Source organism: Python bivittatus, unplaced genomic scaffold (genome assembly GCF_059951505.1).
Source record: "Python bivittatus isolate LINGU-HERP-01145 unplaced genomic scaffold, Pbiv_v1 ctg000480_np1212, whole genome shotgun sequence".
Taxonomy (NCBI): domain Eukaryota; kingdom Metazoa; phylum Chordata; class Lepidosauria; order Squamata; family Pythonidae; genus Python; species Python bivittatus.
In genome coordinates this window covers 105853074-105870727 of record NW_028277075.1, presented here as the reverse complement: position 1 = coordinate 105870727, position 17654 = coordinate 105853074, and the positions used below count along the sequence as shown (strand labels likewise).

At 36.8% G+C, this 17654-nt stretch overlaps 1 protein-coding gene across 1 annotated transcript in view; it reads left to right on the top strand.

Moving 5' to 3' along the window:
- STK39 (serine/threonine kinase 39) overlaps positions 1–17654 on the top strand; it is a 125015-nt gene that overhangs the window by 55367 nt on the left and 51994 nt on the right. Inside the window, exons 6-10 of the mRNA XM_088146699.1 lie at positions 7798–7907; positions 7998–8099; positions 11141–11274; positions 14563–14611; positions 14713–14778. Coding sequence (XP_088002825.1) covers positions 7798–7907; positions 7998–8099; positions 11141–11274; positions 14563–14611; positions 14713–14778 — 461 coding nt within the window. The remainder of the gene's footprint in view (positions 1–7797; positions 7908–7997; positions 8100–11140; positions 11275–14562; positions 14612–14712; positions 14779–17654) is intronic.

The window sequence follows — 17654 nt, the reverse complement described above, 5'->3', positions numbered from 1 at the left end:
GCTCCTGCTTCCCATTAAAATATGCTTTTAATTTTTAATTTACTGGCATTAAAACTGGAATTTCTTTTGGCTTGTTTCCAATGAAATGTTCTTTTTAAAAATTTTATAAAGTTCTATGGTTCTTTCATTGTTTTATTTGTATATAGGTTAGAAATCAATTATTAATAGTGGGTAGTCTGTTTATTTCTTGACCACAAAGAGCCAATGAAAACAATAGTTTTATTCATGGTGAGGATGTCACACAAATTCATTTGAGCATTTTGAGAGATTTCACAGTATCATAGAGTTTATGAATTCCTGTTTTATAGCAAAAAGAAAGTATAGACTTGGCACTTTGGCAAAGAATTCAAGTTTCAATAGTTTTAATTCTGTGGCTTGTTTAATAATGCATTGCATAGCCTGCATAGCCTAATGTTGCTTTGTAAGACTGATAAAGTATTGAAGACTTTGGCAAGTTGCTGAGTTCTAAGTCTGGAACAGTAAAAATCAGTGTACCAGCACTGCAATTCCTGACTTGGAACCAACACAAAATTCTCCTGATACGAAGATGCTAATTGCAGTTTTAACGACCTGAAGCTTGTAGTTGTGATCTATGCCATTGGCTCGATGGTGGCCTAGTTCACCATAATATTATGTCACAATTCAGTTAAAAATGCTTTGTTGAACAAGCTGTAATGGCCTGTTATGATTAACAAATAATGGTAAACCATAACGGGTGAATTCACACAATTTGTTAAGGCAAAACAGTACAAATCACATTACAGCTTAGTGTGAACTAAACCAAAGTCATATTTATTTATTTCTCATATTTGTATGTCACCATAATCAAGGAATAGTTCCTTTTTAAGAGTTAGCTGAAATGATATGCCCCCTTAGTTATTTTACCATATTTTTCCTCACAGAGCTGACTGACCTGAAATCCACATTATATCTTCATTAATTCATCTAGTTTGTGCAATCAGTATTTCTGCTTAAACAGAAATATGAACAGGATTTTCCCTGTATTTCTGGCACTTTAGGGGAAGCTTTTAATTAATCATAATTTCCCATTTCAGATGAAACAGGAAACCATATTTGGCTATTTCAGTCAAGCTAGGCACTGAATCACAAAGTGAAGTTGGTTTAACATTTTGGCTTGGTATGATAGCTTTATTTAATATATTGCAATTGAACAAACTAAATCTTTCTGCTCCTTTATTTAACAGATTGATTATGACATAGCCACGTGTAGACTGGATTTGAGTTAGCTTGGCTGGCATATATGTGTTAGAAGGAATGAATACGAAGTAATGTAATTGGATAAAAGTGAAACGGTTTGTGACTGTCAATATGGCAGTTCTGGTGACAATGCAAACTTTGGCTTTGATGAGCTAATTCATTGCTGTATTGTGTTTAATATCCATAAGTTATTAAGCCATGATATGTGTGTGTGTGTATGTGTGTATTTGTGTATATATATATATATATGTGTGTGTGTGTGTGTGTGTGTATAGGGACTTGTCCAGGCAAATATATATATTTATGCCTTTGAGTCAGTGTTGACTCCTGGTGACTGCCTGGACAAATCCCCACAGTTTTCTTGGCAAGGTTTTTCAGAAGTGGTTTGCCCTTGCCTGCTTCCTGGGGCTGAGAGGAGTGACTGGTCCAAGGTCACTCAGCTGGCTTTGTGCCTCAGGCGGGACTAGAACCCTCGGTCTCCCGGGTTCTAGCCTGATGCCTTCACTACATCAATCTGGCTCAGACACAAGCCATGATATAAGGATCCAAAAATAACCATTATTTTGGTTGGACGTAAAAAAAAAGTACAGAAGAAAGCCTGCCTAATATATTGAGAATATTTTTATTGCTTTGCTTGTATAGGCAAGTATCTTATTATTTAGGTCTACCAACTTGCTGTGCATGTATTCTGTAACAATGGCAAATTCTGGCAATTTATTTTGTGTTGGAAAATTAAGCTCAAATAAAAATACCATGTTAACTTCTCCACCAGAACTGTGATTGACAGTTTAAGAAAAGATATTTATAACCAGAGCTATGTAGTGGTCTTCTTTCTCCTCTCTCAAAATTACTTTGGCTCCAATACTTGGCGTGCTCCTGACAAATAATTTTTGTTAAACCTAAAAGTCTGTTTTTAATGGCAGGAACTGAGGGCCTTGCTTTTCAAAACAGAATACGAGTATATACATTGCTATAATTTTGTTCCAAATTACAAAGAGTTTAGGCAGTTGAAATGATTGTATAACAGAGTGATTTCATTAGAGAACAGAAGCTGGTGCTGATAGATTCTCTGCATTCAGTGAAAGTGAGTTGTGCTTCTTGAAAGTAGTGTTATTCATTTTTCTGGAGGTTTGCAGATTTTTCCTCTAGCTCACTGTTTCTTAAAGTGTGTACCAAGGACCCCTGGGGGTCCCCCAAGACCCTCTCAAAGGTCTGTGAAATCAAAACTGTTTACCAGATATTGAAGATATTTGGAAAATTTAAAACAATGTTACTCTTCTCATTATTTTTTGTTAAAAAATACACGGTTTTTCATGAAAATTATTTTATGTCAATATCTAGTGGGCTTAATATTATTTTTACATGATTCAATAAATATTCTATGAATATGTCAATTTTAATTTTTAATAGGGTAAATTTGATAAATATAACTCATACAAAGAAAAGCTCTTTTGGGGTTCTCCATGATTTTTAAAAGTGGGAAGGGGGGCTGAGAGAGAAAAGTTTAAGAAGCATTGCTCTAGAAAAATCAAGGCTTTTGAGATGATAAAAGGCATATACAGGCTATGATATTGTAGTGTATCCTCCAGCATATTTTTAAAAGAACAATCCTAAGCTATAGTTCTTTGGTCAATTAGCTTTTTCAAAAGATAATTTGTGGATACAGGTATACCCCAATTGCTCCATAAAAGCTGCTAAAAGGAATTACAGATAGTCCTTGCTTAACGATGGTAATTGGGACCAGCAACTCCGTCACTAAGTGACACAGTTGTAAAGTGTGACATTACGTGATTGCACTGACTTATGGCAGCAGTTCCGGCAGTCTCAGTTGCCGTTGTTAGCCAAATCCCGCATGGTTGCCGTGCCCACGGTCACATGATCACCATTTGTGACCTCCTGCTGGCTTCCCAATTGACTTTGCTTGTTGAAAGCCAGCAGTGAAGGTCGCAAATAGTGATCACATGACCGCGGAGTGCTGTTACTTTGTAATTGTGAGCCAGTTGCCAAGCACTCGAATCATGATCTCGTGACTGGGGGGACGCTGAGACGCCGCAACTACAAGGAACAGTTGTAAGTCTCCTCATTTAGCACCATTGTAATTTCAAAGAGTCGCTGAACGAATGGTTATTAAGCGAGGACTACCTATAGTTTTGAGTGGTTAGCAGTTTATATCTTTGGTATCCAGGCAGAATTCTTGTTCTTCTTTCTCAGTATAGGATGAGGTTATATCTCAACTGTCACACTGAACTTCAGAGGGTTTGGGGATATTTCCAGAATACAACATAATTGCCTGGACTATCCTCCTCTTTAATTTTGAAGCTGAAGGGAAAAAAATATTACGTCATCTCCCAGAGCTAAAGCACAGTGAAATGTTCAGAACAAGCTAAGTAAGGGACCACCGCTCTTTTGGGACAGGTGGATATGTTTGAAATTTTGAGAACATTTTGAAAATCCTTTTGTAAAATGGCTGTTGGTGGGGGAAGCTTATCCATCCCCAAAAAGGCTGCTAAGCCTCTAGGTCCCCCTCCCCCCTATACTATTCTCCCTACCTTTTCCTTTTTTTCGGAGTGTGGTTTCTCAACAAAGTATTTTCTGTGGTTGCCCCTGTTCCCTGGATCAATCTCTCCCTCCCGCCCCCCATCTATGACAGACCCCAACTCTTCTCGCCTTTAGGAAAGCCCTTAAGACCTGGCTCTTCCCTCAGGCATTAGGGGCCAGTTGAGTGGGAGTCTCCCTGTGGTTATTTTGTTATGTGCTGGTCATCATTTTATATTTCATATTGTGTGTGTGTGTGTAGTATGTGTGTGTGTGTGTACACACACATCTATACATAAAATATTTGTTGTTATATGGTGGATTTCTTTGAGTATCTAAGTTTGCATGCTCATTTATTTTGTAGTATGCTAGCTTCTCTTAATTTCTTCAACATGCAGGTGAGGAAAGGAACCTAATGGTTCTGAGGGACCACCTCACCCCAATTTCATCAGTCCATCCATTAGATCTGGCAGGGAAGATATGCTATAGGTTCCATCAGCCAGGGACTTGCATTTCGTGGGTCCCAGGAGGCAGGCCTTCTCTGCCGTGGCTCCCTCCTTGTGGAATGTTCTCCCTCCTGAAGTGAGGCTCGCCCCTTCCCTGCTATCCTTTAGGAAGTCCCTCAAGATCTAGTAACGTCATCAGGTCTGGGGGTCTTTGTGAACTGGAGACATTCTTAGGTGTCTCCACTATGACTGATATTCTGCTCTCTCCGTGGGGTTTGTATATTTTAAAATTGTTGATAATGTTTTCATTTTAATAATTACTTTTTATAATGATTGGGTTTTTAAAATATATTTGCTATTTTATTTAATTGTTGTACACCACCGAAGGCTGCTTTACGTGAGATGGGCAGCTATATAAATGTGACAAACAAACAAACAAAGGTTGCCCAGAAAGGTTTTTGCAGGCTCATTGGCCATCCTGCTGGGGTTCTCAAGACTATTTATTGCTTATCCATGATATCACATGAGCTGTTTTAGTCTTGGGACTGTATCATTTCAGAAAGTAGGTATGTGTGCATTTACTTTTTAGTGGCTGTAGGTGGGTGCTACATTTTCATAACCTTCAGAATGCTGGTAAGAGGGCAGGACATTGTATAACTTAAACCAGTGGAGAAAGCAGCTGGGAGTGTTTCAGAGATCCCTCTTACAGCTGAGATAATGGCTGATACTCTTTGAGTATCCATGACCAAAAGCCAGAACTAGTACTTTTAGGTCAACCCAGCAACTGAAAGTTGGAGAAAGACTAATGTAACTTAGTACAGGCTTTGTAGCCCCAAGCTGTTACTGAAAGAGAGCTTTTCTTTTCTTTTTATTTGTAATTGCTAGTGGTATTTTAAATTATGAATGGTATCATTGCAAGCTAGAAATAATTGCTGTAATAAGTGTAGACTAGCACTTAGATTTATTACTTTGGTTGTGTCATCTGAAGTGTTGGGACTAAAGAGAATTCAATTGCATATTAATATAAAATGGAAGGGAGAAAACCTCTCTTTGCTTTGACGTAGTACGCTCAGTTATTAAGAAGTGATTGTTTCTGAATATTATATAAGCATTACTAGCTTAAAATAGTTCTTGTGGTTTTGAAAAAACTTGCTAAGAAAAATGGCTTCATTATTTCCTTGCAAGTTTAAGACCAAGATGCATATTGATGCGCACAACTCATATTTATTGACTCATAACAAAGATTACAATCATCACCCTATTTAAAATAAGTAACTTTAATTGTGCATTCTGTGTACTTTGTGATTTTGTCCGAACATACGCATGCTACATGGTGTCAAGATGGATGCCAATGTTCTTGATGATATACTTACAGTTATTTAAAGGAGGACATAACCCTGTTAGATGAAGCTGTTGAGTCCAGCCTGCTGTTCTCACAGTAGTACACAAACAGGACAAAAGTTCAAGATTATCTTCCCACTTGTGTTCTGAACAATTAGTACTGAAATGTTTACTTCATCTGATTGTAGAGTTAATACATAGCTATTGGGACTAGTAGCTGCTGATAGGTTTTCTCTGAATGTGTCTATCTCCGTTTAAAGATGTCTAGGAAGTTGGCTTTCACTGCATCTTGTAGTAGCATTGTGGTATATCCTCCAAGCTAACTCTGCACTGGACAAACTACTTTTTCCTTACAAAATTCATTTTTGAAGAGTGGAGAAGAGTATGGAAATAATGTATCAAATAGGGAGGGCATGTACATATTTATTGCAGTTTCTTTCCTAAAGCATTATACTAGTTATGTGATATATTTAATCCACATAATATTGCAAGTAGTGTTCAAAATATGAAGCATTTCTAAAAGTATTACTACAAAACAGGAAGAAAACAATGAAATGAAATAAATAACATACATCCAACATATAGAATCCACTATTCTATTTTAAAACCATACCGAAAATAGAATTATAGAAATGCTAGAGAGGAAATGAGTGTCTTTGCCTAGCACTGGAAGAGACTTAATGTAAGTGCCAGACATAGCTCTCTGGAAAGGGAATTCTATAAGAGAAGAATCATGATTGAGAATCACTCTTCCTTGTTTTGACTTGATTTGCTTCACTTACTTCATCAGAGAAGGACTGGAGCTCCAAAGATAACCAGAGTTTGTTCTCAGACCCCAAGATATTCAGGGATTAATAAAAAACCAAGGCTTTGTCTTGAGCCCAGATGGGCAGCCAGAACAATTGGTGAAACACTGGTATCTTGTGATCATAACATCCTGTCCCAGTTGGCAAGCCTGTACCTCTAGTTTGGACTAAGTGAAGGGTCCAGTCTGCTTCAGAGGTAACTTCATGTACAGAGCATTAGGATAATCCAGACAAGAAGTCAGTGATGTGAACCTGAAGCACAAGTGAACACCACATATCTTGAAGTGTTCTTTACTGCACTTTTAAAAAGTATACTGAAAAGAAATAGTACAAAGGAAATAAACAGTAAGATTGATTATAAATCTGTAGCCTGAATACATGAGTTCATCTACATGTATCTGATTTATATTATATTTGGTATTTTGTCATCAAATATATGGCTGCTTTTATATAAATGCATGACTTGATCTCAGAAATGGCAGTATACATGTATGAACAATGCACAGTGCTATCTACATTCTTCTGGGATGGAAGTGTTCCTAAATATCTTCTAGCAATGATAGGCAACCAGCAATCCATAGCTTTAGAGGCAAGATGCATTTACAAAATAAACTATTATGAGCAGGGATGAGGTCATGCCAGAAATCTGCATATGGTGCAGCCCTCCTCCACCCACATATATGGATGAGTGTAGTGATTCTTGCATACAAGTGTATGCATGAATGTTCTCTGAACCTCTTGCTATTGGAATTTTTGCTTGATAATGGGAATCTATGGTTCTATTTCTTGCATTTCTGCTCCCATTTCTTGCCTGTGGCCCATTTCCTTCCATTCCCATAGCCACCTAGTTAACTACTGTAACATACTCCATGTAGCCTAGAATTACATTGATCTGATCCTACTATGCTTTTAGCTATTTCTTGATTTGCACACATTATTGCTACACTTCCCCTGCAACGCTGGACACCTTTAATTAGTTTTTCCCACAAGCTTTGTATGACTGTTAACATTTTCCCTCTGATCTTGTGTCTTCATAAGATATTTGAAGCAGAAATAGATGTCAGGCTGCTTTTTTTTTTTTTTTTTTGCTCTTACCCTGCTGGAACTTTGATGCAGACCTACTAATAGCATCTTTACATTCTCAATTGAATGTAGGGGAATACTGACCTCAAATGGTAGCGTGAAAGAAACAGGCACCTTGTTGGTATCTGTACGTATTTTATGATGCAATGAAGAAGGTTAAAAATGTTTATAGATGTGATTCGTAAATGGAAGAGATGTCTCATTTTTAAAACCTACATAACATTTCACCTACTGAGAAAATATTAAATTAACAGCTTCATTTAAATAGAAGTCTCATGCTACGTACTTAAACAGGAGCTTCAGATTCAGAGCTTCAGTTTAATAAGTGAATTGAATGCTAAGAAAATTTCTGTATTTTCTCTTCCTAGATTTTGGAGTTAGTGCATTTTTAGCCACAGGAGGTGATATGACCCGTAACAAAGTAAGAAAGACATTTGTTGGTACTCCATGTTGGATGGCTCCTGAAGTCATGGAACAGGTATAAGACTTAGAAATTTATTATGTCATGTACTGGATTAAGTATACAGTTGCTAAATTAACTTGTCTGTTTTATATTTTCCTACAATAGGTGAGAGGCTATGACTTCAAGGCTGACATCTGGAGCTTTGGAATAACAGCCATTGAATTAGCCACAGGGGCAGCACCCTACCACAAATACCCTCCAATGAAAGTAATTATACCTGGAAAATGAACATGAAATATAAAGTTGCATAACAAACTTTTCAGGTCTTGGATCTAGAGCTGTACAAATGATATCTACAACAGAATAGTATGCTGACCTTATAATAGCTGGGGCTTGGCTTAGGACACTGGCTGTCTGTGCCCTCCTCCCAGATATAAGCTGTAAGGGGTTGAAAGAGATTGATTCCTTACCATCTCCTCTCTCCAGCCTTGTCTATATCCCAATGATCTTTTTAGACCGGGTTTTTTTAGCTGGGTGGAGTTGCTGTCTCCTTTTGGGATTTAACAAGATGGTATTTCTGGGTACTACATGCCCACTGTTCTCCAGTTCAATTCAGCAAAGTGCTTAGTTTATGTCTATGTGTGAATGTGAGTGCATTATAGCATTCAGGAATCTATAGCTCTATTTATGTGATCTTCTAGATCAGGCCTGCACAACATACAGTCTGCTAAGCAGCCTTGGGTGGCCCGCTGGCATTTTTAAAAAACTCAGTAAATCCACCAGTGCCAAATGTTGCCACTACCAGGAAGGATCCGCTGCCACCGCCCCCAAAAACACACTGTGCCACTAGTGCCTCCAAGACCTCCAGGCCTCACTGGCACCACCAGCTGCATTGTTGCCATTGCTCCGACAGCTGATCGATACCCCAGCTATTCCTTGGTGGGCCACAATTATTTTTAATTGATCAGCGTGGCCCTTTCCACTCTACAAGTTGTACAGGCCTGTTCTAGACTTATAATTGTAACAGAAATATATAAGTCATGTGTATTAAGTAGCTATTGAGGCTTTAGCTGGGTCGACATATTATGGTTTCTTTGATTTTGGCTTAATGTGATAAGTAAAATCAGCCATAGTGGTTCATAAAAGCATAATTTTGGCTTAGCATTATCTGAGAACTCAGCTATTTTGGTTTACTTACCAAACCATGGCTAAACTAACCTATGAATTCACATAAAACTTTAGCTTTTGTCTTAAGCCAGTATCTTCATAATTGCAAAGTAATAGAAATTGGAGATGTTTTTATTTAAATTTGGTTTTGAAGTGTTACTGGACATTTCATTTAATAAAAAATGAGCAGGATTTACGTATTAAGAACTGAGATGACTGTTGATACAACTTGTGTTCGATATAATTACTTGCCTGTGGGATACAAAAACTTGGTAGAGTTATAATTTAATTTCACATACAAATGGGAATGTGGCTGTGCACTTAAAACAAAATAATAAAATAAACCACATTCCAGATCTGTAGATTGAAATAAATTAAAGTATTAATGGCTTAGACCAGAAAGCTTCCCCTTCTTCTTATGTTCCTGAGCTAATTGCACTGAGCCCTCTCAATTCATGTGGGTATCCCATCCACCAGAAGGCATCTTTTAGGGAGTTGACGGAGGGAGAAGGGTGCAAAGTGGCCCTGCCTGTTTATTTATTAGTTAGTTGTATATCTCATCTTTCTGCAGGAGCTCAAGATGGCACACACTATCTTTTCCCTCCAGTTTTGTCCCCAGAACAACCCTATGAGTTGGTTAGCTGAGAGTGAGCAACTGGCTCGAGGTCACTCAGAGAGCTTCCATAGCTGAGGGTGGATTGAACCTGAATCTCTCCATAATTACTATACCACAGAATTAAATAGCTCTTCTGGACCTGCTCTGCAAAGGGCGAGTGAATGAAGCAAGTCTGAACAGGCTTTTAATTTTCTGTGACTTCTCACAGGACAGGAAATACCTTGTAAATATCTAGGATCCAATTTCACCTGTTCAGGAGCTAACAAAACTGAATACAGCATTTTATACTCCTTGGAGACAAAACTTTTTGTGTGTTTAAACCTCCAGGGAGCTGGGATGATTCCAGGTATCGGAATTGTCAGAGTTATATTAATGTTACCTTAAAAAAACCAGAAGCTTATGTTTCTCTTCCCCCTCCTTCTTATGTTTGAAAACAACTGCAAAATAAATGTTTGGCAGAATAAGTCAGTATGGCAGTGTATTGTTTCTGCAAAATGTATGTTTCATTAAAATCTAGAGATCATTATTTTAGCTTATAGTGACACAGATTGGCTATGGCCAGGAGGATGTGGTTTCCTGAATCAGGGTAATTGATGGTGCCAATTAAACTTATTAATTGTGATACCTTTTGGAGTGTCTTTGGTATTTTCAATACTGCAGTTGCTCCAATTGCTGAAGACCCATCTCATTCTCCTAGGCTTTGTTCCTGCTAGTGGGATTTTGCTCATGGTTACTGAATACTGTTTTCTTACACTGCTTTTGATTTTTTTTTAGTATATTTTGATTTTTAAACTACTCTAATTCTGTATGAAATGTGACATATAAATTTAATGAATAATAATAATAAGCAAGTCAACCATAGGTTTGCATGAAGCCTTTCTTCCCCAGCTTCTTCTCTCTAATCATAAAATTGTTCTTTGTGTTTAGGCCTTATGTTGGCATCCATGATTGAGGCTTAAAAGCTGCTTAATAACACTCTCTAATTAGTGTTAACTGATTGTAGCATGAGTTGTTCACATTAGGGAAGGGGTGTTATGCTATAGACTTTTCCCAATCCATGACATTAAAGATTGTAAAACTGTTATTTCTTATTATATACTTGTCCCATCTCTTTGAAGGAGCTCTGGGTGGTGAATATCTCTCCTTGTTTTATCTTCAGAACACCTTTAGGTAGACTGGAATGAAAGATGGTAATTAGTGCTATCTAATCCATATTCAGATGGTCACATGAAGCTTGAGACTTTCTAGTCCCACCAGCCTCACTCTGCAAATCCTCAGGCTTATTCTGAATTTCTGAACTGTCATTTATATTTAGGGATTCATATCTAGTTTGAAACTGACTGGTATATATTCTGTAAAGTGGTGTGGCAATTCAGAGTCAAGAACATTTTATTGTGCCCCTACTTTTTCATGTAGTTGTTGAAATTATTGTCTAGCTTTCTTTGCATAATACTGTAATTTAACATTATTTAAAGCACTGTTAATTTGGCTAAGGCTACTCTCTTAATTTTTTTTTTTAAAACAGGTATTAATGCTGACCTTGCAAAATGATCCTCCAACACTGGAAACAGGAGTAGAAGATAAAGAAATGACAAAGAAATATGGCAAGTCCTTTAGAAAACTAATTTCGTTGTGTCTTCAAAAAGACCCTTCTAAAAGGTATGGTGTTTTTAAAAAGGAGAGAGAATTTGAGAAAGTGAGGCAAAGCTTTTAAGTGAGGATATACTTTTAAATAATAAAGTACGCATTTTAAATAATAAAATATAGAGAGATCAGGGTGTCCATCTGGTTGCTTGACCCTTGCTTTTTCTGGCTGACATAATTGGACATACTTTATTTTATCTGTGGAATGTATATATTGCCTCAATGTGTTATGACTTTGGGTAGCTCATAAAATATAGAGTAAAAAATATAATAAAAACACAAAAATTATCAAAACTTCAGAAAAGCCAACAATTATTTAGAAAAATCAGAACATCATGCATTAGGTCCCTCACTCACTGTAACCCACGGCCTGAAGTGAAGTGATCAGTCACTCCTTGTGTTTCCCCATGTGTAAAGGAGGCAGAAATAAGTTCCTTATTGAAGAAATGCTCTTTGGCCCAGAGGGTCTCCGTAATGATGGACCGCTCTGTAATATTTCATTCTCGGGGGAAGATGATTGAGAAAGGTCTATCTCCACTCTCTTTAACAGTCATTCCTTCCCTATTTTCAAAATACTCAATTTCCTTGCCTTCTTACAAAGAGGTAATGATGAAACCAACAATGGAGATGGCTTCCCATCTTTCCTCTTTCAATTGCCCCAAGGTGGGGAATAGCAGCAGCCCAGAAACCAAAGGGGTCTAGAATGGTTAGAGGAATAGGGCAGACAGTGAAGAGTAATGGAAAATGACAGAATGGAGAAAGCATTATTTTTCCCAAAATCTGTGCTATTGGAAAAGAACTTGGGGGAGGGAGCTATAAAACATGCCTCTTTTATTTTGGTTAGTTTATTTCTGAACTTGGCTTTATAGGACATCACTATGATTCTGGAATACTATATTTAAGTAAATAGTATATTTAAAGACAGAAAAGATATTCTGTTGGTTGACTAGCCATGCTTTCATTTGGAAGAATTGGCCATTTCAGTCATTGCAAATAAAAATAATAATAAAAAGACATATGCCCTTTTTAGAAGGGGTTTTCTGGTCGAATGGAATAACTTGGGTTACCTTTTGTGCTACATGAGTTTTAAGCGTATACCACATGTATATTTTTGGGAAATGGATTTTCTTTTGTTTGACTCTGGGGATCCTTTGTATATTGTTTCTAAACCATTTGCCTTTTATTGTGTCTCATTAACTCTAGATCCCCGGGGCACGTGCTGTAAGCAAAGGTCTGCCACTTGGCCACAGATAAAGTGTTCTCAGTACTTTAGCCTGAAATGCCCCAGAGAACCCATTTTTGTTAAGTTGCCAACTGCACAAATGGCTGCTTATTGCAACACGGTATTAAAAGACAGCATAGGAAGAAACACTATAAACTAATGCTAACCATTTTTATTTGTTGTTTACTAGTGCTTATTAATTTTGACAAAGCTGTCATTCTTTATTTTAAATACAAAAGCATTGTATTCATTTTTCTGCTAACATAACCAAGTGAACTGATTTCCAGTTCTATTTTAAGTATTAGAAAGACCATTACTTATTGTGTGGTGTGAAATGGTTTCTTTCAGACTATTAACTGCATCAGAGTCCTAGGCCTTCCTTTATCTTCCTGATCTTCTCTCTCTCTCTCTCTCTCTCTCGCTCTCTCTCTCCGCCCCTCCCCACCCAATTAAGAACAAACAACATTATCTTGTAGCTGTAACTTCTTCCCCATCTAGATGCTGAGAATGTTTCTAGCCACTAGATGGTGTAGCTGCTGAGGTCTGGACAAGACTGATCAAAATTAAGCTGATCCTTTTTCAGATTAAGCAATCAATATGTGCTTTGGGAAGAGAGGATGCTAAATCATTTTTAAAAAGAAGTTGGATTGAAAATATGGGTTCTTGAATAAAAAGTTTGATTCTTTTTTAGCCAAGAAATCGTGCATGGAGGGATATATAGAAGTTACTCGTGGATATTAATGTTTCAAATCATAGATATATATTTTAGGGTTTAGAAACATTTTTCAGTTACTTATGTACCAGAGTTAATCCACCTCTTCCACCCACTTCTGGATAGCCACTTTGAAGTCTTACTTAAAGATATCAAGGGAGGTGTTGATGATTGAGGATTTTCACTCCTCTTTCATGCTTGGGACTTATCAGATATTTCATACTGTCATTTACTAAAGATCAGCCAACGTGTTGGTCTGCACTGTTCTTGATGCTATTTTCAGAACTGAAATAGTAGTTATGCTACTAGAGAAACTATCAATTTGATATAGATGATTTCTAGATAGAATAAGAAAGAGCATTTTCTTCACTTTAAAATCTGGGCTAATTCTGAAGCTGCATGAACAAATTTATGCTAAATCTGGGAATTTTTCTGCACCATTTATAGCAGTAAACTTGCCCCTCCAAATCTGCAGTGAAGGAGTTTCCCAGCTCCCTGCAGCACAGTTGGAGTGGGATTACTGAGGGCAATTGGATTTATCAGGGATATTGATTCTGCTGCTAGCAGGATACCATTACAACCAAATTTCAGTAGTATAAACCTTTGGTTAATGGACTAATTCAGGGAGAGGTGCCTGTTTCTTCTGACTATCCATTAAATCCAAAGGTATGTTATTCACGGTGTTTTAAGTTATTGGTGTAATGACATCATTATATAAATTATGTAAATATATATTTGCATAATGATATAATTACAAAATATGTTAATTGATACAAGTGATGTAACTATTACTTGAATGTAAATCGAACTGCCTCATCTTGACTACTTTTGATGCCTCTGACTTCTCCATTATTTTAGAGTGATAGCTGGGTGGAAATTTTATCCATTGCATCTGAAGTCTATTAAATGAGGTTTATTAAACTGAGATTTTACTGTCTGTAAATAGGTTGGGGGATACTTCATTTATTTTCTTTTTTAAAAATCTTCCTGCCTGAAGCAGTACATTGGATTTATATTTATGGCAAAATATTAATTCTTCTCCAGTGAATGAATCTACATGCTTCTTGGAACAAGTTGGGATAGGTTGTAAGAATCTGTTTAAACAACTTTTTAATATGGAAGGTAAATTAGTAAACACATGTTTCTAAAACTGGTGTTTTCACTATTTTGATCTTATATGTAAAGTATAATTATCTTTTTTTAAAGAAAATGAGAGAATATTGAAATTAAATACATTGTTGTTTCCATTCTTAATACTTCTCACTGTATGTCTAATAGTGAATGTTCTGAATAACATGTAACAGCACTGGTTCTATCAACACAATTCTAGGATCATATTCTGAATTGTCTTTTTTAATCTATCTTTTAGGCCTACGGCAGCAGAACTTTTAAAATGCAAATTCTTCCAAAAAGCAAAGGTAAAATATTTAATTCAGCAAGTAAATCCTGTTTTGAGATCAGTATGAATGTTTCTGCTTCTTGAGGCTGGACTTAATTAAAACAATCTTGATCTTTACAGACTAGAGAATACTTGATTGAAAAACTGCTTACAAAAACACCTGATATAGCACAGAGGGCAAAAAAGGTAAGGTTCCTTGTAATTGCCTACAACACTCTTCTTTTTCCCTTTTTTGGAAATTAATGCTTAACAGGGTCATGGATACAGTTATATTATTGCCGATCATTGCTGTGCATAACAACAGTGCTGTTAAAGTGCAGACAATCTGTGGCAGCTAATCTCTTGTGATAGTTCCTCCGGAGCTCTAGGTTCAGCATTTGGACAGCTACCATGACCAAATGCATAGGGACTAAACGTTGCTGAATCTCAACTCCCATTATTCCTTACAATTTACTGTGGGAACGTCTGGTGAATTATAGGTTCCCCATCCCTGCTGTACTTCATTGTAATAATGGTATTAAAGTTTACAAATACAAAGATAAAAGAGGAATACAAACTAAGAGGAATATAAAAAATGAGGAAAAGAAAAAGAAAAGTGCCGAGAGAGAGAGAGAAAAGAAGAAAAGAAATATAAAACTGACTCCCCCTTCCCTCCAGACAAGTATAAACAACTCCCATAACTTAACACCTTATCTAGTATTTCAATAATAAAAAAAAGATCTCTTCTTCCCATAACTCATCTCTTATCAATAAACAAATTATAAAAACTCATCATTCATTTCTATTCAACAAAAGTCCATTAAGAGCTACCAGAAATAATAATATATATATTTTAACCTTAATGAAATAAATCCATTTTGTGCTCCAACTTACGACTTTCTCTAAGAGATAAAGCAAAAGAAATCTCTCCCCGGGTGTCTTTAAAGCATCGTAATTCAGTCCTGGTCATAAAGAAATTCCATTAACAGCTACCAGAAATATCTTTCTGTCTGTCTATCCATCTATCCATCCTTGATCAAATAGGTTCACTTTGTAGTCCTTCTGTTTACTTTTAAAAAGTTTAGTCCTTAATCCCAACAAATAGCGTCCCACAAGTTGATTTCTTCTCTTTGTCTCCTCTTAGGAACAGCTTCAGTAGTTTAACTGGTCCCTTTTGTAAGTCCAAAATGAAAAAGCTATACAAGTCACTCTTCTGATTTATTATTTGTATGTCCCTCTTAGTTATTAAAACATTAGCCCGTTTCATTTGTAAATCCACTGTAGCATCTTTTTCCATGTCACTCTTATAGTCTGTCATTTTGAAATCTGTTTTCAAATCTGCCATTTTGAAATCCGTTTTCAAATCTGCATCTTCTTCCATATCACTCTTGTAGTCTGGTGTTTTTTAAAAATCTGTTTTCAAATCCATATTCAAATCAGCCTCAGTCTTTATTTTATCCTCTAAAGTCTGTTCCTCTTCTGTAACCTCTATAATATCCATCTATAGTGGCAGACAATCTTAAAAGTAATTTCTGAGTACTTTGTTCCCAGACAGCTTTAATATCTTCTATTGTCAAATAATATTGCTCCATGGTATTAATAGGTCTCTTCTCCTTTAATTGTAATCTTTAGTTTCCTCTGGTTCCCTCTAGTCAACCTTCAAAGTCCCCTCTTATATGTTTATTCTCCAGCTAGCAAAACTTTCCCACGGAGGATTTCTTGCAGTTAATTTCAAAATCTTCATATATATTTTTATAAAATGTTAATCAACCCACAGGAAATATTATTTCAAGTCCATCTGGCCCCTTAACTTTCCAAAATCAACATTCTAGATGCTCTTTTGTGGTTTCCCAAAAATTAAAAATTTTCTATTTAATCTTTAAACTTACATAAAACTTTTTTCATCCAAGATAGAAGGAAGCTCTCCCGGTGTGATGAAACTTGCCCTTCAGAAGGTTCTTAAGATCCAAAAGGTCAATAATAAGTAATTTCCTAAAGTAGTTATGACAGGAAGTGGGCGATCCAGTGTCCGTTTGAAGGTGCTGAACTGCAACTTAGGCAAGATGATTTTCACTCAGCTCCCAGAGCTCTCAAACGCAGCAGAGATTGCTATTTTGCGATCTCTTCATGGGCGAGCCTCTGTATGGAGCAAGCTTGTGGGTTATCCTAATCCTCTCCTTGATCCACAGAGGGGTTTCAAGGAGCCAATCCCTTCACTGGCTCCTCTTTCTGCCATGGCTGTTAGCTCCGCTTGTGCAGAGTCATCCTCAATCTGCCATTACTTCCCTGGAAGTCCATCCCTGCTGTACTGACCTAGAAGTGATATGCTAAGTATGGAAGAATTGAGGTCTCATGTGATACTCAGACTTTTTTTGCCTAAGCCAGCAACCTAGGCAAAAGGTTTTATTGTATTGGCGTAGTTACATGTATTGTATGTAGTGGTATGGTTAAAATAATCTATTTATATGTTTGGTGGAGAGAAAAAAAGCAAGGAAGATGAGGATGGATTTTCTAGAAGTTTTTCTTTTTTAATGCCAGCCTATGCCCATTCTCTGAGAGCCAGTTTGGTGTATTGCTTGAGGCATCAGGCTAGAAACTAGGAAACTGAGCTCTAGTCCCACCTAGGCACAAAAGCCAGCTGGGTAACCTTAGGCTTTCTCTCAGCCCTAGGAAGGAGGCCAGGGCAAGCCACTTCTGAAAAACCATGCCAAGAAAACTGCAGGGACTTGTTCAGGCAGTCTCTGAGAATCGGATACGATTGAACAGATTAAAAACAAAATGCCCATTCTCAGGAGTTACATTTGGACCCTGTTCTCTCTGCCAGTAGAAGAGCAGTCATGATGCCTCTTTCTCATCTGGCTTTTCACTGTTAACAATTTTAGCACTGATTATTAATCTGTTTCAAAGTTTCATTATTGTTAACTGCTTTGAATATATTCAGTGGAATAAAAAGTTGGTATACAAATCATGTAATGAAATACATGTAACTGTTCTGCTAGATCCACTTTAAGGTTTAGGTAGCTGAGATTTTCTTCTGGGAGTTTAATTTTTCTTTCTGTATAAAGCTGTTGTGGCAGTTGCAA